At 44.9% G+C, this 21,527-nt stretch overlaps 1 protein-coding gene across 2 annotated transcripts in view; it reads left to right on the top strand.

Annotated features, from left to right (window-relative positions):
- The first annotated feature begins 4,666 nt into the window (after window positions 1-4,666).
- LOC141073791 (uncharacterized) overlaps window positions 4,667-21,527 on the top strand; it is a 240,812-nt gene continuing 223,951 nt past the window's right edge. For both annotated transcript variants that reach the window (XM_073561223.1, XM_073561214.1), the window contains exon 1: window positions 4,667-5,062. In XM_073561223.1, the coding sequence (XP_073417324.1) occupies window positions 4,973-5,062 (90 nt within the window). In that variant the 5' untranslated portion in view covers window positions 4,667-4,972. The remainder of the gene's footprint in view (window positions 5,063-21,527) is intronic.

Genomic DNA, 21,527 nt, shown 5'->3' with positions numbered 1-21,527 from the left:
CTGTGCTTTGAGAATTTCATTTTTCAAGATTTCCCATCCTTCCTGGACATTTTTGTCTTTAAGGATATCCAGCCATTGGATCCCTCCAATTCTCTTTCTGAATCCCTTAAAATCTGCCTTTCTGAAATCTAACCTTGACATCTGAGTCTTCACAGGTCTTCCGCCTCTAGTTATCCAAAATTCTAAAATAGCATGGTCGCTACCTCCTAGGGTCCCAGCCACTTTTACCTCCTCAACCATTTCCTCCCTGTTTATAAGGATTAGATCCAAGGTAGCAGTTCCCCTTGTTTTCTCCCCTACCTTTTGGAAGATAAAGTTGTCAGCAAGAGAGGATAAGAATTTCCTTGACCTGTTAGTTTTGCCTGAGAGAGATTCCCAACAAATGTCTGGATAGTTGAAATCTCCCATGACAACTATGTCATATTTTTTGGAGAACTTGGCCATTTGATGCATAAAGAGTTCATCCATAGCTTCAGCTTGCACAGGCGGCCTGTAGTAAATGCCTACAATGGTGTCCTTTCCATTGTTCTGTCCTTGTATTCTTACCCAAACAGTTTCCACAGAACTCCCAGTCTCTGAAGCTTCAATCTCTGTGCAGATATACGCGTTTCTAACATACAATGCGACACCCCCTCCTCGTTTATCAAGTCTGTTTCTTGCAAATAAGTTGTATCCTTCTAGTCTTGTATTCCAATCATGTGTATTGTCCCACCAAGTTTCAGTGATTCCAATGACATCATATTTCTTTTCCTGTGTTAGTAGTTCCAATTCTCCTTGTTTGTTGCCCATGCTTTGTGCATTAGTATAGAAACACTTTAGTTTGTGATTGGTTTCTCTTTCTCCAATATTTTTATTAATTAGATTCTTTCGTCTTTGTTCTTCCTTTCCACTTCTAATAGCAGAGATCTCAATAGCATTTGTCAGGTGTATGGCTTTTTCTGGTCTTTTGCTTCCCTTCCCATGTTGTTCTAGTTTAAAGAACACACTGCAGACAGATGCAGAAGCTGGTACCTGTGTTCCATCATCAAAGATGTGCTGCAGTGGTCCTCTGATGATATGCACTAATCCTCCCACATACTAATACTAGCCAATGGAACACCAGCCAGCGGAGTCGTCAAAAAGCATAAGTGACTGCTGCATGCCTTGGGCCGCAGACTGCTTGGCTGAGTTGCAAGTGGGTGAGGTGGAAACCAGATGACCATGGTCCACAGGTGCCAACTCAGCGCTTTCAGCATGGTACCTGGTGGATGAAAATGTGAAGGAACTGGAGACACTCAGCCATCTTATCTCAAACTGCCTCAACATTTTCGGACCACACAATCCAACAGTACTCGGACCTACAAAATTACGCAGAACATTCTGTTGTCTGCGTGCACCAGTGGAATGTCTTTCATTTGGACACTTATCCGGCACAGAACAAACATGTCCTCTCCCTGCAGCAGCTGCAAAACCACCACAAGCATCACCGTGGCTATGCCCCCTATTTGATGCTCTCCTCATTTTTTTCCATCCCAAAAAAGTGCACAGTAGAGAAGAGATAATTCCCAGCAGATTATTAAACTGTTAGGGCCATCTGCACCAGGCTGTTGGGATACTCTACACGAGACTGTTAGGGCACCCCACACCATGCTTAGAGTAAAATGGTGGTGTTTATACAAGCCGAGTCACAAGTTGTGCAGGCCAATCACAACCATGCCAGTACTTGGAATGGCTGTGATGGTTCTGTAAGTGCCCATAGCATAAAATATTATTGAATAGCTGTGCTGCACACTTTCAATAAACTTTATTCTGCACCGAACCCGCACAGTAAAACGGACTAGCCGGAGAAAGTCTGTATTTGAAGTTTGTCACCGGAAAATGGGTGTCCGGCACGAACCGTGAACTTTACAGTTTGGGTTCGCTCATCTCTATTCCGATACTGTGTTATAGCATACCTTATGAAGAGACCTTGGAAGTCCTGTAAGCTTGCTTTGTAACAATATTTTATTTATTTTTTGATAGCCTTTGAAAGGTATCATACCTAGAAGCTTATTATTGTGTTTTTCCCACTGAGAACAATCTTTTTTGTATTACTTTTACATACAGACCACAATGATCTCAGTTTGTCTGTCTGTTATTGCTGATCTCTCTATATTCTATATCTCTTTGTATGGTTTATTCAATCTCATCCTTCCCCTCCCCTGGGGAACAAAAGAGGCAGGACTGCAAAATGGTGCATAAATATTAATAAAATAGTAATTGTTAAGTATACTTATTTCTGTATATTTATACAGGACTTCTTACCAGATGTGATGCTCCAAAGAAAATGTCACAATAATTCTTTTAAAAAAATGTAATGGTTTATTGGATTGTCCACCAAAAAGCATCATTGCAGCAAAACAAAAAATAGGTGAAGTAGTAACCATGAGCTTGTCCATAATTAACTCCTTAGATTTCAGGTTCTTCATCTTTCCGGGAATCCTGAATGGTAATTTGCATCTATCTGTATCCATAGCAAAAGCCCGTGTCAGCTGTTGTTGCCACCTCTCCCTGTATCATGTGGTTTATATATTTACCATATGTTTTCGGATTATAAGACGTACCCCAAATTTTGAGAAAAATAGGAAAAAACTTTTTTTTAATGAAATGGTGGTGTTTCTTATAATCCATGCATTGTTTTGGTTACCGGGGGTGGTGGCTGCTGTGAAGCGGGGTCGCTGCTGGAGTAGGCAGGAGTGGGGTGATGCTGAGGGGGTGTTCCAATGTACGACGCGCCGCTGTGGGGGGTCCTGTGCTGCTGTGGGGGGCTCTGGTGCCAGGTGGTGGGCTCTGCCGACAGTGTGAAAAGCCAGAGCCCCCCGCAGTTCTTCCATGGTTTCCTGTGTGGTGGACTCTGGGAAAATGACCGCTGGGGGTGGCGCATGTGTAGGGGTGGCGGCGAGGTGACAGGGCCCAGGCAAATTTAGGTCGTGAGGTGATGGTGCTGATAAGCGGGGAAGGTGTGCTGTGCCCAGGTGATACAGATCCAACAGGGCTGGGGGAGGTGACCCACCTCTTAGCGCAGACAGACGGGAGGCTGAGACAGGAAAGCGTAAGCAACAAGTCCGTGCTTTATTCTCCAACTCCTTTAACAGCTTTCACAGAACATGACAAGAGATCTTCGGGATTGCTTCCCTCACAGACCCGGGTACCTCCACTTGTGCTGTGTGTCACCGTCGTGGTGTCCGCTGTGGTTCTCTTCGCTGTGGCTGCCCTAGGCACCTTAACTACCCAGGGTACACCGTTATCCTCACCCTCAGGGTGTCACTGTCTGCTGCTACCGTCGTCTGGGTCACCCCCCGTGACCGTCTTGACTGTTGGGCTCTCTCTTTGAGGGTTCTCTGCTGCCTCTCCTCACAGCAGACCCTCCTCTCTTGTGAGCTCCCCAGGCTGGCTGAAGCTTCTAGAAGCTTACCTCAGGATTTATACTCTCAGCCCAGGAAGCCCCGCCCACTGTCACCTGACAGGCACCTGTGACCAATGAGTGACCTTGACCTCTGGCAGTTATGTAACACTCTCTTCACAGTTACATAACCACCCTTTGCAAGCTCCTCACTGCCCTCTAATGGTCACTCTCATTCTGACACCCTTTTTCATCGATCTGAGTGTCTCTGTCAGGTCAACCTCCCCACACATGCGCAGATGGAGATCTCTGCACCAAGATCTCAGGAGATCTCAGCACTGAAATCTCATCTCCCGAGATCGGGCACCCTCTCATCCCAGCCTGCAGCCTTCAGCAAAGGTACCGGTAAGGTATATACGCATTATAAGACGCACCCCCATTTCCCCCCCAAATTTGAGGGGGAAAAAATAATCTGAAAAATACGGTATATGTCTCACACAGCACCTGTTTCTATATATGGCCCTACCATCTCCCCTGAGCCAAGTGTACAGAAATAACCTAAATGTCATGTCGGCAAACCTTCCATGAGGGTGACGCAGTGCATCAATACAGGGTTAAGCGTAAAAATGAATACCCATAATTAATATCTAACAGTAATAAATGGAAGAAATGAATTACAATAATTGTGTACAGCCTAGGAAAGGTACAAAAGTAATCTATATGATTGTATAGAAATGGCACATAAAAAACAAGTAGATTAAAAATGGGGGAAACACTGGAGAGCGACAAACACAGCAGGAGGGGACACTAGTACATTAGAATGATGGTGTAAGAACAATGTATACAAATAAGTACATAATGGGAGAACGATGTCATTCAGCCAATAACATACAAGCCCAAGTAATAGTGATATATAGCGAGGTAAAGCTAGAGTTTGTGAATAAGGGCTGCAAATATGAAGAGAAAAAGTAAAGGACCAATATTTACCCATATGTTCCTCCTGCCTGGATGGAGTCAGACCCAACTTGTGTTTCGGCGCTAGACTCTGTCAGGGGGTGTCATCAAACCAGTAGAGAAAACTATTTACTCTCCTATGAGCCAATCAGAACTGCCCTGTCACAAAGTATGTGTGACTGTGTGCACTGAGGATCACGTTTGGATTAGTTCTCACATACAGACCACAGGGATGTCAGTTTGTCTGTGTGTTATTGCTGATCGCTTTATATTTAGTCCTCTATTCTCTCTTTGTATGGCCTTTTCTATATTGCCCCCCCCCCCCCCCCTGTTTATTTTCTCTTCCAGTCCCACTTTACTACCTGTACTGGGTAACTCCTGTATATGGGGTTAATTTTCCTTTTAGATTTGTTCTGTGTTTTCGGTGCTGGATTGGAGATATTCTGTGGTAAATCTCTTTTATGTAGCTATAATGGGACTGTGTGTTATACCGGGGGCAGGACGGGGCCATGACTGGATCTAGTGATCATGTGAAGCCGGTAACAGCTCCGGAGATTTCTTACATGGGATCTTTATGATGTTACATCGTCATCTTCTCCCCATTCAGGTCCCTACAATATCGGATCCTCTCAGTGGAGATCTTCTATAAGAATTCTCATGAGTGACTCTACAAGGATGAACAGGGACAAGATGGCGGAGAGGATATTACACCTCACCCTAGAGATCCTCTTCCGGCTTACTGGAGAGGTGAGAGATTCTGATGACGTCACATTACATCATTCTTATCTATGGGAATAACAGATGGACAGAACTGGAGAGGTGAGGACTCTGGAAATGTCTGTAGTGAGGTTTATTAATGTGTCTCTCCATAACCAGGATTACACAGTAGTGAAGAAGACCTCTAGTGGGCGCTGTCAGGCCCCTGTGTCTGAGGGATGGGGAAGACCCCTGAGCCCAATCACGGGGCCTCCACCTCACCCCCGGTACATGAGGACATCAATGACCAGAAGATCCTAGAACTCACCTACAAGATGACTGAGCTGCTGACTGGAGAGGTGACACTGCTGGGAATGCTGGGACATTATACAGTAACGCTATGGAGGGATCGGGGGATGACGGTATCATTGTATGTGTCAGGTTCCTATAAGGTGTCAGGATGTCACCGTCTATTTCTCCATGGAGGAGTGGGAGTATTTAGAAGGACACAAAGATCTGTACAAGGACGTCATGATGGAGGTTCCCCAGCCCCTCACATCGCCAGGTAATAGACAGGACTAAATACACACGACCTATAATTATCTGTATGTACAGAATGAATTCAGTCCCTGTATGTGTTTCCTCCAGTTCTATCCAGTGAGGGGACAACACCAGAGAGATGTCCCCGTCCTCTTCAACTGGACTGTAAGCAAGAAGATCCCAATGTTCCTCAGGATCATCAGGTAGATGGAGAGAAGGTGTCATGAGATCTTCCATATGAGCTGTAAACGGCTGTGGAGGGCTTAACCCCTTCGCGCTGGACCCCATTTTCGTTTTTGCATTTGTTTTTTGCCTCCCTCCTTCCCAGAGCCATAACTTTTTTTATTTTTCCATTAGTATGGCCATATGAGTGCTTGTTTTTTGTAGGACGAGTTGTACTTTTGAACGACACCATTGGTTTTACCATGTCGTGTACTCAAAACCATGAAAAAAAATTCCAAGTGAGATGAAATTGCAAAAAAGGTGCAATCCCACACTTGTGTTTTTTGTTTTTTTTTTTTTTTCTTCACCCTGTTCACTAAATGCTAAAACTGACCTGCCATTATGATTCTCCAGGTGATGACAAGTTCATAGACAACAAACATGTCTAGGTTCATTTTTATATAAGTGGTGAAAAATAATTCCAAACTTTGTTAAAAAAATTGTGCCATTTTCCGATACCAGTAGCATCTCCATTTCTCGTGATCTCGGGTTGGGTGAGGGCTTATGCCTTGCATTATACCTTGTGTGCCGATCTGACGTTACCATTTTGGTGCAGAGACGTTCTTTTGATCGCCCGTTGTTGCATTGTGGAGGTGACCAAAAAAATGTAATTCTGGCGTTTTTAATTTTTCTATCGCTACGCCGTTTAGCGACCAGGTTAATCCTTTTTTTATTGATCGGGCGTTTATGAACTCCATACCAAATATGTCTGTTTGATTTTTTTTATTCTATTTTGAGTGAGGCAAAAAGGGGGGTGATTGGAACTTAAGTATTTTTTTTTTAATTTTAATATTTTTAAAAACTTCTTTTTTTTAAAAAAACTTTTGGCATGCTTCAATAGTCTCCATGGGAGGCTAGAAGCTGCCATAGCCCGATCGGCTATGTTACATGGAGGGGATTCTCAGATCGCCTCTGTGTAGCAGATTTACTGCATTGCTATGAGCGCCGACCACCGGGTAGTGCTCATAGCAATCAGGCATCAACAAACATAGAGGTTTCAAGCAGACCTCTGGTTGTCATGCTGACACACTGGTGACCCGCGATCACGTGACGTGGGTCACTTTTGAGCATATTTCTGGCCCGATGGCAGGAAGCGCTTGTTAAATGCCGTTGTCAGAGTTTGACAGCTGCACTTGACTAGTTAATGGCCACGGGCGTATCACGATTCTGCCCGCGGCTATTGCGGGCAAATGTCAGCTGTTCAAAACAGCTGACCTGTCCCAGCTTTGAGGTGGGTTCACCGCTGGAGCCCACTTCAAAGGGGGAGATGCGGCATGCGCCGTACTAGTACGGCGCATGACGGAAAGGGGTTAGGTTTGGTCTTGTTTTATCCACCAGTACAAGGAAAGAGTCAGACGTATAACTCGGACGGGGATTGCACCACAATGCTCGAACTGGCCTGTGGCCCTCCCAACCCGAGCATCACAGCATGTATTTCTATTAAACTGTCATGCTTGGAGTGCACACCTAATATTCGTCAAGTGCCAGCAATGAGCAATAGCACAACCTCACTCTATAGATCTCCATATAGAAAGCATGCACTACAACTACAGTCTATTGTATATACTGTAAATCACCTAGAAACATCTTCCCCTGCCCAGCTGCAGGGCTGACCCTCTGTAACTCTCCCCTGCCCAGCTGCAGGGCTGACCCTCTGTAACTCTCCCCTCCCCAACTGCAGGGCTGACCCTCTGTAACACTCCCCTGCCCAGCTGCAGGGCTGACCCTCTGTAACTCTCCCCTGCCCAGCTGCAGGGCTGACCCTCTGTAACTTTCCCCTGCCCAGCTGCAGGGCTGACCCTCTGTAACTCTCCCCTGCCCAGCTGCAGGACTGACCCTCTGTTACTCTCCCCTGCCCAGCTGCAGGGCTGACCCTCTGTAACTCTCCCCTGCCCAGCTGCAGGGCTGACCCTCTGTAACTCTCCCCTGCCCAGCTGCAGGGCTGACCCTCTGTAACTCTCCCCTCCCCAGCTGCAGGGCTGACCCTCTGTAACTCTCCCCTGCCCAGCTGCAGGGCTGACCCTCTGTAACTCTCCCCTGCCCAGCTGCAGGGCTGACCCTCTGTAACTCTCCCCTGCCCAGCTGCAGGGCTGACCCTCTGTAACTTTCCCATACCCAGCTGCAGGGCTGACCCTCTGTAACTTTCCCATACCCAGCTGCAGGGCTGACCCTTTGTAACTCTCCCCTGCCCAGCTGCAGGGCTGACCCTCTGCCCAGCTGCAGGGCTGACCCTCTGCCCAGCTGCAGGGCTGACCCTCTGCCCAGCTGCAGGGCTGACCCTCTGCCCAGCTGCAGGGCTGACCCTCTGCCCAGCTGCAGGGCTGACCCTCTGCCCAGCTGCAGGGCTGACCCTCTGCCCAGCTGCAGGGCTGACCCTCTGCCCAGCTGCAGGGCTGACCCTCTGCCCAGCTGCAGGGCTGACCCTCTGGAACTCTCTTGCTCAGCTGCCTACAGTCAATAGCGATCACATAAAAGTGACTACAATAAACCATGGCCTTAGTCATATAGTTACAGTACTATTCATCAGGGTCCTGTAATAACAGTATATCCTGCAGCATCACAAATATACTTTTATATCATACAGAAATTATCCTCAGGAGTTGCCACGGTCTTCCATTCCTTTACACCAGGAATATGACAGTGAGTTTTCCTTGTTTTCCACCTTCACAGTCCTCAGATCTTAACCCTATAAAGCATCTCTGGGACGAGGTAGAATTGGTTGTTCAGAGCATCTCAGCACCTTCATCTAATTTGCGGCAAATACAGGAACCTATCCTGTTGGCATGGGCCAGTATTCCTGGGGAACAATCTCAGCACCTTGTGCAATCTATGACGTGATTAATATCTGCAGTTCTGAAGGGCATAGAAGATCCTACGTGTTAATATATGGGTGTCTCGCTTGATGTGGCCATTTAGTGTATGTTCTACCGTATTTTTTGGACTATAAGACGCACTTTTTTCAACAAAAATTTTTTGGGGAAATCGAGGATGCATCTTATAGTTGAAATGTACTTACAGTTAGTGTGGTGGCATCAGGAGTCAAGAGATTCTTCCGGTGGTCCAACTCTGCAGGGCAATGATCTCGCTCCCAGCCTGGTACTGCAGGTTTAACGGTGGTGCGGGGGGCTCTGGCGACATTTTGTGAAAGCCCGGAGCCCCCACACTTCTATTGCCTCAATCCTGTGACCTTCGGGAAAATGGCAATTGTAGGCGGCGCATGCGTTGCCGAGATCTCGATCTGCGCATGCGCCGCCTCCAGCGCCCATTTTCCCTGAGGCCACAGCATCGAGGCAATAGAAATGCGGGGTATCCGGGCTTTCACAAAATGTCGTCACAGCGCTCGCCTCCGGCAGCCATTTTCCCGTGGGCCACCGCATCGCAGCAATAGATGTGCAGGGGCTCTGAGCTTTCACAAAATGTCGCAGTAGCCCACACACCAGTCATATCATTGCCGGACCACCAAACACTCCCTGTGACTTCGCTCCACCAGCGCTGACGATCCCCCCAGGTAAGCTGAATTCAGTACTGTAAGGCCGGCCACCATTTGACACATTAATTTTTTCCCCCATTTTCCTTCTGAAAATTTGGGGTGAGTCTTGTAGTCCGAAAAATGCAGTATATCTGGTGCAGATGACAGGATAAAGCTGATCATAGACATTAGATGTTGTCTGGATCTCCTCAAATGTCTTCATCTGTCAGTGACTTCTAGAATATTTCTTTCAGGGTGAAGATCTGCCCCATATTAATACTACAGAGACATATGTGAGGGGTGATGAGCAGTGTAAAGAGGAGATTCCTACAGATAACCGCACAGGTGAGTAGTGACCACTAAATGCAGAGAAGTCACAGGCTCTAATCAGTCACTGGCTTGTAGAGTAACTTTAGATGTTCAGTCTTTTTGGTGTATTTACTGAAACTTTTGATGTGGATGTAGGGTCTAATTCAATATGGGGACTGTTCTTTTTTTATTTTTACAATGTGCTAAGAACTATCACTCAGTCGCTTCCTACCTATCTTTTGTGCCTGCTGCTGATCTCTACCGACACAGAGCTGTCACAGGCCGCTCTTACTAGTAATATGGCTATTCTTCCATTCTGCTGTGTTGACGGGGTGTGACTGCTGATGTCATGCTGATTGATAGTTTAACTGCTGGAAGCCGTCTATTAATCACCATGGTATCGGAAGGCATGTCTTATCTACAGATCAGCCCGGAAGAAGAAGAGCTGCTCGGCTGATGTGGAGAAGCCGAATCACCGGTAGGAGCGGTCAGTGACCACTGTGACCCAGCGTCAACTACAACAGGCAAGTAATTGCTTCTGTTAGCAAATACCTGCCTGTTTAGTTTTTATGCCAAGAGTATAAAAAAAGAAAATAAGTCTTGGATAATCTTCTCAAGATTGGCACCGTGCACACCAGTCTTTAATGAAGGGGAGCTGTGGGGAAAGTTCTACTGAATTCATTCAGGCGTGCACACCCTACTTCTCTGTGGTATGTGCCTCGCCAGAAAAGGTACCCAAGTCAAGGATGGATTGGAGCAACCTTTCTAATGGGTGTAAGTTATGCCCCTAGCAGTGAATTGTGGCCTGCATCAGCAAGCCCTGTGTATGCTCCACCCACTTTAGGGGACCCTCTTTACACTGGCGTGAAAATGCCAAAAACTTCTGCAAAAAATGTGACTTTTTAGTTTTTCGGTCTTTTTTTTTACAGTATTTTGTAAGAATGTTTCTCCCGTGCATCCAGGGCACGTTTGTAAGCTGCTGCTGCTGCAGAGGAGATAACTCTTTATTCACAGTTCTGTCCATCACAGGTCACTGTGCACAATTGATGTCTCTAAACATATTTTGAAGCATGTCAGTATCGGTAACTGTGAAGGATGTCACCAGAGAGATCACAAAGAATCCCACTGCTGCCATCACATATGATGAACCCACTTCGCCACCCCACTTGTACCAGCATGACGTTCCACACCCCCTGGGGACACACATGGTCAGCTTGACACGGTTGTACACAGAGATCTCGGTCATATAGTATTTCCATAACTCCTTATGGAATTATGTTTCTAGAATGTTTTAGAAGGTTTATTTGGCAGCTTTGATTCAGCATAACTCTATATTGCAAGCAAGCCTTTGTCCTGATCTTAGCTGGCTCAAGGTGTGAGATCTGTCACTCACAGCCTTTTGAGGCTTGACCACCTTCTGAGTTAGTTGCCAGCTTTCTCATTAAGGCTTTGAGAATGCTGGACAACCTGCTGAGCCACGTTTCCTGTCCTTGCTATTCAAAGGAATCAGGTTTTATAATCCCATACCAAATAGGATACAAATGATTGGCATGAAATTTATATTTCCAATATTCTTCACAGTAACCTGGGAAATTTAAGACAGAAACCTTACCAGCCAGCTTATGGCTTCACTGCTATGTACAAGAGAATTTTCTAAGCCAAAAACTTCAATAGCATTCTTCTTTACATGTAGCGGTACATGTATACTGGTCTATACAGCTATCTGTATGTCAGTACATTATAAGATAAAATAAAGACATAAAACAATGACAATAAATATGACATAGTTTGTATAATCGTAACAACCGGTACAATTAAGTGAACACATTTTTGCGGTGACCGACAAATTATGTGACTTAAAATTGTTGAATTTTTTTTATTCATATCAATTTGACTAACTATAAAATAAGAAGAACATCATGCACAACTGTTTTCTAAAAATGGACACCTATCCGAACCCAGAAGGACCCTAATGCTCCTTTTGTATCTTCATCTGAGATCTGTGTGTCATCTGAGTGCTATTTGTTCTTCACTGACCAGTTGATAGGAGAGAAGTGTAAAGTTTCTACTGGCACTTGAGGTAGACACAGGAAGCAGTTTAAGTAAAATGTCCAGGCTGGTTTATTAACCCCTTACTGTCCTCGAACGGAATAGTACATCCGAGGACAGTACCCCCGCGTTGATGAGGGCTCCGGCGGTGATCCCTCATCAAAGTCGGGACATGTCAGCTCTTTTGAACAGCTGACATGTGCCCGCCATAGGCATGAGTGAAATCGCGATCCACTTGCGCCTATTAACTTGTTGAATGCTGCTGTCAAACGCTGACAGCGGCATTTAAATGGCGCCTCCGGCTGGAAAAACGCCCACCGCTGACCCTCCCCCGTCACATGATCAGGGGTCATCAGTGCGTCGGCATAGCAACCAGAGGTCTCCTTGAGATCTCTATGGTTGCTGATGGCGGATTGCTGTGCACGCCACTCTGTGGTCGGCGTCATAGCAATGCTGTCATTCTACATAGAGATGATCTGAGCATCGCCTTTATGTAGCAGAGTCGATCGAGTTGTGACAGCTTCTAGCCTCTCATGGAGGCTATTGAAGCATGCCAAAAATAAAAGTTTTTAAAAATATGAAAAAAACAAAACCGGTCCAATCACCCCCTTTTCGCCACATTCAAAATAAAACAATAAAAAAAAATCAGACATAGACATTTGGTATCGCCACATTCAGAATCGCACGATCTATCAATAAAAAAAGGATTAACCAGATCGCTTAACGGCGCAGTGGAAAAAAAAATAAAACTCCAGAATTAGGTTTTTTTGGTAGCCGTGACATTGCATTAAATTGCAATAACGTGCGATCAAAAGATCATATCTGCACAAAAGTGTATCATTAAAAATGTCAGCTCGGCACACAAAAGATAAGCGCCCACCCTACCCGAGATCACGAGAAATGGAGACGTTACAGGTCTCGGAATATTGCGCCATTTTTTTTAAAGCAAACTTTGGAATTTTTTTTAACCACTCAGATAAAGAACCTAGACATGTTTGGTGTCTATGAACTCGTAATGACCTGGAGAATCATAATGGCAGGTCAGTTTTAGCATTTAGTGAACCTAGCAAAAAAGCCAAACAAAAAACAAGTGTGGGATTGCACTTTTTTGCAATCACCGCACTTGGAATTTTTTTTCCCGTTTTCGAGTACACGACATGGTAAAACCAATTGTGTCGTTGAAAAGTACAACTCGCCCCGCAAAAATAAGTCCTCATATGGCCAAATTGACAGGAAAATAAAGTTATGGATCTGGAAAGAAAAAAACGAAAAAAGCTGAGGTCATTAAGGGGTTAAGACTCCATAAACCATGACACAAGCAAAGGAAATAAACGGTCTTTCAGTGCAGGCAAAACAAAGTAAACAGTCCAAATAACGGCAGGTTAGTGATAGGCTGGATAGTATCCTGTATACCAACTTAGTCTGGAGACAGCACACAGAAGGCCTTACTAGTGATGAGCGAGCGTGCACGGATAAGGTTTGTAAGGCAATCCATGAATGTGTTGTGACTTTCAAACAGCCGCTAGACAAGCAGCCAAGACGACTTGAACATATTTTTCGAGCACACCAAAGACACTGGGTTAGCACTCGAGCATGCTCAGACAACCCCTTATCTGTGCATGACCACTCATCACTACTTGCCTTCACATATTGTGCAATAATGATACAGCTGGAGTTTCTTATATCCGCCATACCACACCCTGGGGAGGGGATATGTGAGCAGCCAGTCCTACCTATCACTAGGAAACCTGGCTCTTGTTAAGCCCTTTTAACACTCTCAGCACCATGAATGCTGGAACTTGCTTCCAGGGTTACATCACTGAAGACAAAAACCTCCGTGATGCATATCTCCCATCACTGATGTGTCCGACTGCCATCTTATATACCCACCCCTCTGCCCAAATTCAGTGGGGTGGGGGTGTTTCAGCACCTTCCACCATCATACATTCTGTCCATAGGTCTCTGAAAGGTTTTTGGAGCTCCTTGAAACCCAAATGTCAGCTTTGGACTCCAAACACAGAGCTTCCACAGGCTCTTTATCTCACATTGGCTTGGTCAGGTTGACGTGGTACACTTGATAAGGCTTCATTCTCCCTGGTTGGTGGACTTTATAGTTGACATCGCTAACCTTTTCAACCATTTCGTAGGGGCACTGCCATTTGGTCAGAAATTTTTAGCAAAGAAAGAAAAAAATTAATTATGTTTTGTACACTGGGATCACCATGACTAAAAAATGATTTTATTGAAACAAATTGATTAAAAAACTGTTCACACCACCCAAAGATTGAGACACAGAAAAAACACAGTATGACAAACGTGCATGAATACTCTGTTGTAAAATATATGTAACAGTAAGCAGCAAGTGCCTGTAAAAGATGGTAATAAAAACAGGGTATTTAGTTGTTATGTTTTTTGCAAAAGGTGTATACGAAGCCAGTCCACCACGTCATGGTAACCCTTCTCGGAGCATTCCTATCTAATGTATTTAAATCCTGATCATGTAAACAATACCTACATGAAGAGGATTCCGAAAGGCGCTGGGCAAAATGGCTCTTATGCATGTCCCACAAGAGAGGGGCGGGGATCTCCCAAAGCTTGCATAAGCAAGAAATTAATGGATTAAAAACACATGAGACATGCACAAGAATGAACAGGTCAGTAAGAAACTGTTCACACCACCCAAAGATTGAGACACAGAAAAAAACACACAGTATGACAAACGTGCATGAATACTCTGTTGTAAAATATGTGGAGTGGCTTCGTGTACATTTTTTGCAAAAAACGTATCAACTAAATACCCTGTTTTTATTATCTTTTACTGGCACTTGCTGCTCATTGTTACATATATTTTACAACAGAGTATTCATGCACGTTTGTCATACTGTGTTTTTTTTTTTTCTGTGTCTCAATTTTATTGAAACAAGTAGCAAATTTTTTTTTTTTTTTTTGCTTTCACAAGGGAAACGGGAGCAAAATGAACCGCAAAATCTGTTGTGGAATTTCTCCTGGGTACACCAATACCTCACATGTGGGGGAAAACTACTGTTTGGACGCACAACAGGGCAGCTCAGAAGGGAAGAAGCATTGTTTCAATTTTTGAACTGAAAAATGGCTGGAATCAGGAGCAGACGCCATGCCGCGTTTACAGAGACCCTGGTGTGCCTAAACAGTGGAAATCCCCCACAAATGACCCCATTTTGGAAACTACATCCATCAAGAAACTTATCTAGGTGTGTGGTAAACACTTGGAACTCCCAGGTGCTTCAGAAATTTATAACATAGAGCAATGAAAATAAAAAAATCACACTTTTACCACAAAAATGCTTTTTACCCCAAATTTTTTATTTTCACGATGGTAGCAGGAGAAAATGGAACACAAAATTTGTTGTGCAATTTCTCTTGAGTACACAGATACTCCATATGTGGGGAAAACTAACGTTTGGACTCACAGCAGGGCTCATAAAGAAAGGAGTGACGTTTTGGAGCACAGACTTGGATGGAATGGTTTGGAGAGCCCCTGAAGAGCCTAAAAAAGTGTAAACGCCCCACAAACTTATCCCATTTGGAAACTACACCCCTCATGGATTTTATCCAGGGGTATAGTGAGGATTTTGAACCCACAGATACAACACAGAATTTGACAATATTAGATTTTCTTTTTTTTCACAAAAATGTTGCTTTAGCCTTAAATTTGTAATTTTCACAGTGGATAATAGGAGAAAAAAGACCCCATAATTTGTTATTCAATTTTTCTTGAAAGCAATCATGCCCCATATGTGGTCAAAACTTCTGTTTGGGCACGTTGCAGGGGTAGGAAAGAAAAAGCGTTATTTGTCTGGAATAGATTGTAAATGCCATGTAGCATTTGGAGAGCCCCTGACATACGAAAATGGCAGAAACCTCTAATTTAGTGACCCAAGTTTGGAAAATAGACCCCTCAAGGAAACAGTGAAAACTCCCCAAGTGACTCCATTTTGTAAAATAGACCTCCCCCGAAGGAAATTATATAGCTATATGGTGAGCATCGTAAACCTACAGATGCTTCACATAATTTTACAACCATGAACTAAAAATGGATAAAAAAATATTTTTCAGGAAAAAAATTATTTAGCTTCAATTTTTTTTCACAAGGACAGCAGAAAAAAAATGGAACCAATATTTGTTCAGCAATTTCTCCTGAGTACACAGATACCCCATATGTGGCCAAAAAATACTTTTGAGGCAAAGTGCAAAGCTCAGAAGGGAAGAAATGCCTTACTGGAGTTCAGATTTTCCCGGAATGGTTTGAGCACATCATGTCACATTGGCAGTGCCCCTGTGGTGCTTAAACCCCCCATATGTGTCCTCATTTTACAAACTACACCCAACAATGAATTTATCTAGGCGTGTAGTGAGCATGTTGACACCACATGTGCCTCACAGAATTTCATACCATTGGGCGGTGAAGAAAGAATTACATTTTTACCACTAAAATGTTGTTTTAACCCCAAGTTTTTAATTTTTCTAAGGGCTCCAATACCCTAAATGTAACCAGGAAATACTATTTAGGCACAGTGCAAAGCTCAGAAGAGAAGGCGCACCATATCATAGTGTAGATTTTACTGTTATGGTTTTCGAGTGCCATGACCCACTGGGAGAGCCCCTGAGGTGCCAGAACAGCAGAACCCCCATATGAGACCCCATTTTACAAACTAATCCTTTTAATGAATTCATCTAGGGGTGCAATGATAATATTGACACCACAGGTGTGTCACACAATTTTATACCATCAGGCAGGCAAGAAAAAATAATTACATTTTTACTTCAAAAACTGTATTAACAGATTTTACATTTTGACATAGGAAAATAGGTAAAAATTCCACCAAAATTTGTCACACAAGTTCAGCTGAACGTGAAAAAACCCCATATATGGCTGTATAGTATTGCTTAGCCATATGGCGAGCCTCGAGAAGGACAACAGCGCTTTTTGCTTACAGGAGCGCAGATTTTCCTAAAATAGTTTGCTGACTCCATTTTCAGAGCCCATAACTGCTACAAGAGCAGAATCCCCCTCAAGTGACCCCATTTAAGAAATTAAACCCCTTTGGAAATTTATCTAAAGGTGTAGTGATGCTTTTGGCTCCATGTATTTTTTTTATTTTTTTTTTTGTTCCAAAATCAAGCAGCAGTGGATGTTGCTGAGTGAAAATTACAAACTGTCATTATAGTATCCAGTACATTGTAGTGCCCAGTACATTGTAGTGCCCGTTCATTATTCCCAGCTCGGGCTTGTGGAGACATGCATCTGCAAAATTGGTGGAATTTCATTGCTGCGAAAATCCCAAACGTGGACGCTTATTGTGGTCTAGGTATATTGGGGCTCAGAAGGGCATTTGGATATGGGAGCGGAGAATTTGCAGAATTTTTTGGTGGGGCAAGGAGCCATTTTTCATTTACAGAGCTTTTGTACTTCCAGTAATATGGAAGCCCCTGTATTTCGATTGACAGACCTCAGTGGTAACTTGCTTTTTTTGTGGATTAATTTGAAGCTTTCGTTGGGATCATTTTACATAACATTTCGGATCACATTTATCCTGTGTTTTTGGTTCTATTTAATTTTTACGCAGTTCCTCGTGCAGTATAAGTGATTAGGCGACTTTACTCTTTGAGTCGGTGCGATTACAGCAAAACCAGATTTGCAGGTGCATCTCACAAAATTAGAATATCATCAAAAAGTTAGTTTATTTCAGTTCTTCAATACAATGTAGTCACAAAATCCCAATTAAGGGTAATATACCACCAATTAACTATATCACTTTTATGGTAACCAAGAAGTAAAAAATCCAGTACCACACAATGGTATAAAATTACAAAAACCACATCTTTATTGACATAAAACACATATTAACAAAAAATGACAATAGAAAGGTATTGAACAGTAGATAAAGGGACGAAATAAATCCATGGGAAATCCTACCATAGCATATCGTCAGCGACATTTAAGCACACCCACGAAATAGGCCAAAAGTAAAAAGGGAACTAATAGTAAATGGAATTATCTCAATACTATCCATGTTCTTATATATGGCTGACAAAATGGAGTTATATTGCCTAAACAAACCATCTCCTCCAAAATATATATTATCCCCTGGACAGCCCTAACCGCAGGAAAAGGTGAGCCATAAATGGTAAATACCTATAAAGTGTCAGCTGGTGGTGAATCCCTGGACGTCTCTTCTGCCCCGACGCGCGTTTCGCACTGCCTCTTCCGGAGGCGTGTCAGGGAATGTAACTCATATATTATATAGAGTCATTACAAACGGTGATCTATTTCAAGTGTTTATTTCTGTTAATGTTGATGATTATGGCTTACAGCCAATGAAAACCCAAAAGTCATTATCTCAGTAAATTAGAATACTTTATAACACCAGCTTGAAAAATTATTTTAAAATCTGAAATGTTGTCCTACTGAAATTCATGTTCAATAAATGCACTAAATACTTGGTCGGGGTTCCTTTTGCTTCAATTGCTGCATCAATGTGGTGTGGCATGGAGGCGATCAGCCTGTGGCACTGCTGAGGTGTTATGGAAGCCCAGGTTGCTTTGATAGCAGCCTTCAGCTCGTCTGCATTGTTGGGTCTGGTGTCTCTCATCTTCCGCTTGACAATCTCCCATAGATGATTATTATTATTATTATACATTTATATAGCGCCATTTATTCCATGGCGCTCTACATGGGAAAAGGGGAAATATAGACAAGTACAATAAACATGTGCACGACAAGGGACACACAAGTACAGAAGGAGAGAGGACCCTGCCCACGAGGGCTCACAGTCTACAGGGATGGGTGAGAATACACTAAGAGAGGGTAGAGCTGGTTGTGCGGTGGTACAGTAGACCGAGGACCATTGCAGGGTGTAGGCTTGTCGGAACAGGTGGGTCTTCGGGTTCTTCTTGAAGGTTTCCGTTGTTGGTGAGAGTCTGTTGTGTTGCAGCAGAGAGTTCCAGAGTATGGGGGAAGCACGGGAGAAGTCTTGTATGCGTTTGTGGGAAGAAGAGATGAGGGGGGAGTAGAGAAGGAGATCTTGAGAGGATCGAAGGTTGTGTGCGAGTAGGTACCGGGAGATCATGTCAGAGATGTATGGAGGGGACAGGTTGTGGATGGTGGTGTGTGTCATGTTAGGGTTTTGAACTGGAGCCTCTGGACAATAGGAAGCCAGTGAAGGGCCTCACATAGGGGGGAGGCTGGGGAATAGCGGGGAGACAGGTGGATTAGTCAGGCAGCAGAGTGTAGTATGGGACTGGAGTGGTGCCAGAGTGCGGGAGGGGAGACCAGAGTAGGAGGTTGCAGTAGTCGAGGTGGGAGATAAGGGCGTGCACTAGTGTTTTTGTGGTCTCATAGTTGAGGAATGCGCGGATCCGGGAAATATTTTTGAGTTTGAGGCGGCAGGAGGAGGCAAGGGGTTGGATATGTGGTTTGAAAGAGAGGGCAGAGTCGAGGATCACCCCAAGGCACCGAGCGTGCGGGACTGGGGAAAGCGAGCAGCCATTGACATTGATGGATAGGTCTGGTGGAGGGGTAGATTGAGATGGGGGAAAGATGATGAATTCAGTTTGAGAAAGCGAGCAGAAAAGAAGGCTGAAATAGCAGACAGACATTGGGGGGATTTTGGACATTAAGGAGGTGAGGTCAGGTCCAGATAGGTAGAACTGCGTGTCATCGGCGTAGAGGTGGTACTGGGATTCTATGAGCTGTCCCAGGCCGAAGGTGTAGATGGAGAAGATTAGGGGTCAGCGGACTGAGCCTTGAGGAACACCGACAGACAGGGGGCGAGGTGAGGAGGTGGTGTGTGTGTGAGAGGGAGACACTAAATGTTCGGTCTGTTAGGTATGATGAGATCCAGGATAGGGCCAAGTCTGTGATGCCAAGAGATGAGAGAATCTGTAGCAGGAGGGAATGGTCCACTGTGTCGAAGGCAGAAGACAGGTCCAGGAGAAGGAGGACAGAGTATTGTCGCTTGCTCTTGGCGGTTAGTAGGTCGTTAGTGACTTTAGTTAGGGCAGTTTCAGTTGACTGATGCGGTCGGAAGCCAGATTGTAACCGGTCGAAGAGTGAACGAAGGAGAGGTGGGAGGACAGTTCAAGATATACATGCTGTTCCAGTAGTTTTGAGGCGTAAGGGAGAAGAGCTATCGGGCGATAGTTAGACACAGAGGATGGGTCGAGGGAGGGCTTTTTGAGGATGGGTGTGATTGAGGCATGTTTGAAGGATGAGGGAAAGACCCCATTTGTAAGTGAAAGGTTGAAGTGGTGTGTTAGAGTTGGGATGAAGACTGTGGCAAAGTTAGGGATGAGGTGGGTCGGGAGCAGGTCAAGCGCACAAGTGGTGAGGTGTGATCTTGACAGTAGGGTGGAGAGCTGATCTTCTGTCATGGTGGAGAAGCTAGTTTTGGAAGATCAGGGCTGAGCGGCTAAGAGGGGCATTGGGGGCTGCGGGCGAAAGCTTTCTCTGATCGTATCGATCTTCTGCTTAAAGAAGGAGGCAAAGTCTTCAGCGGAAATGAGAGGAGATGGAGGAGGTGCTGTGGGACGGAGTAGAGAATTGAAAGTGTTGAAAAGCTGTTTAGAGTTGTGAGACAGTGAGGATATGAGGTCTGCAAAGTAAGTTTGTTTTGCGGCAGAGAGCGTGTACTTGAAGCTGGCAAGGGACTGCTTGTATGCGTTGAAGTGCTCGGTAGAACGGGTTCTCTTCCATCTCCGCTCAGCGGCCCTGGAAACCCGTTTCAGTTCTTTGGTCAGGCTGGTCAGCCAGGGCTGCCTATTGATTGTACGAGTTTTGCTCTGCGTGAGAGGGGCGGCCAAATCAAGTGTTGCTGTTATTGTGGTGTTATAGAAGGTGGCAGCAGCATCTGTGTCATGAAGGGAAGCTATGTCTGTGAGAGGGAGAAGGGACTCAGAATGATTGTAAATTGAGGTTTCTGCGAGGGTGAGCAAGTTTGTGGAGTGGGGGTTGCGCAGTCGGAGAGGAGAGGGAAGAGAATGTCAGTAGGTTGTGGTCGGACAGGGGGAGGGGTGAGTTAGTGAGATTAGTGAGGGAACAGAGACTGGTGAAGATAAGGTCCAGCGTGTGACCATCTTTGTGAGTGGCTGCAGAGGACCATTGAGTGAAGCCAAGGGAGGCAGTCAGTGATAAAAGTTTAGAGGCAGCTGAGGTGGCAGTGTCAATGGGGATGTTGAATTCGCCCATGATGGTGGGGATGTCAGCAGAGAGGAAATGGAGTAGCCAGGTGGTGAAGTAGTCGAGAAAGGTGGAGATGGCTAGTTCTGGGGGGCGGTAGATGACAGCCAGTTGGAGGGGGAATAGATGTGGACGGAGAGCACCTCGAACGAGGGAAGAGTAGCGGAGGGTGGAAGTTGAATTGGAGTAAAGGAGCAGGTATCAGACAGGAGCAAGCCAACTTCTCCTCCACTTTGTTGCTGGGGCGAGGGGTGTGAGAGAGATGGAATCTGCCATAGGAAAGTGCAGCTGGAGAGGCTGTGTCAGAGGGAATGAGCCAGGTTTCAGTGATGGCAAGGAAAGAGAGTTTGTTGGTGATAAAGAGGTCATGGATAAACGACAGCTTATTGCAGACAGCGTGCGTTCCATAAGGCGCCAGGTAAGGGGACCAGGGGAGTGGGGGCTGGATGAATAGGTATGAGGTTATCATGGTTGCAAAAACGTGTAGAGGATCGTGGCAGCATGTTAGAAATGAGTGTGGGGATGTGTTGAGGAGAGCCAGGATTGGGGATCTGTCACCAGCAATGAGGAGTAACAGAGCGTTAGAAGGTGGGAGCAGGATAGGACATGATGTGGCCGTGTGTGTCTGGAGAAAAAGGATTGTAGGTGGAGGAACAGTTCTGAGGAGAAGGTTAGGTGGCTGGGGAGGATGGAGGGGGAAATGACTAGTT

The sequence above is a fragment of the Dendrobates tinctorius genome, unplaced genomic scaffold (genome assembly GCF_039654945.1).
Source record: "Dendrobates tinctorius isolate UK_male_01 unplaced genomic scaffold, ASM3965494v1 ptg000014l, whole genome shotgun sequence".
In the NCBI taxonomy this organism is placed as follows: Eukaryota; Metazoa; Chordata; class Amphibia; order Anura; family Dendrobatidae; genus Dendrobates; species Dendrobates tinctorius.
The sequence above is the reverse complement of the archived record's forward strand: the minus strand, read 5'-3'. Positions and strand labels throughout refer to the sequence as shown.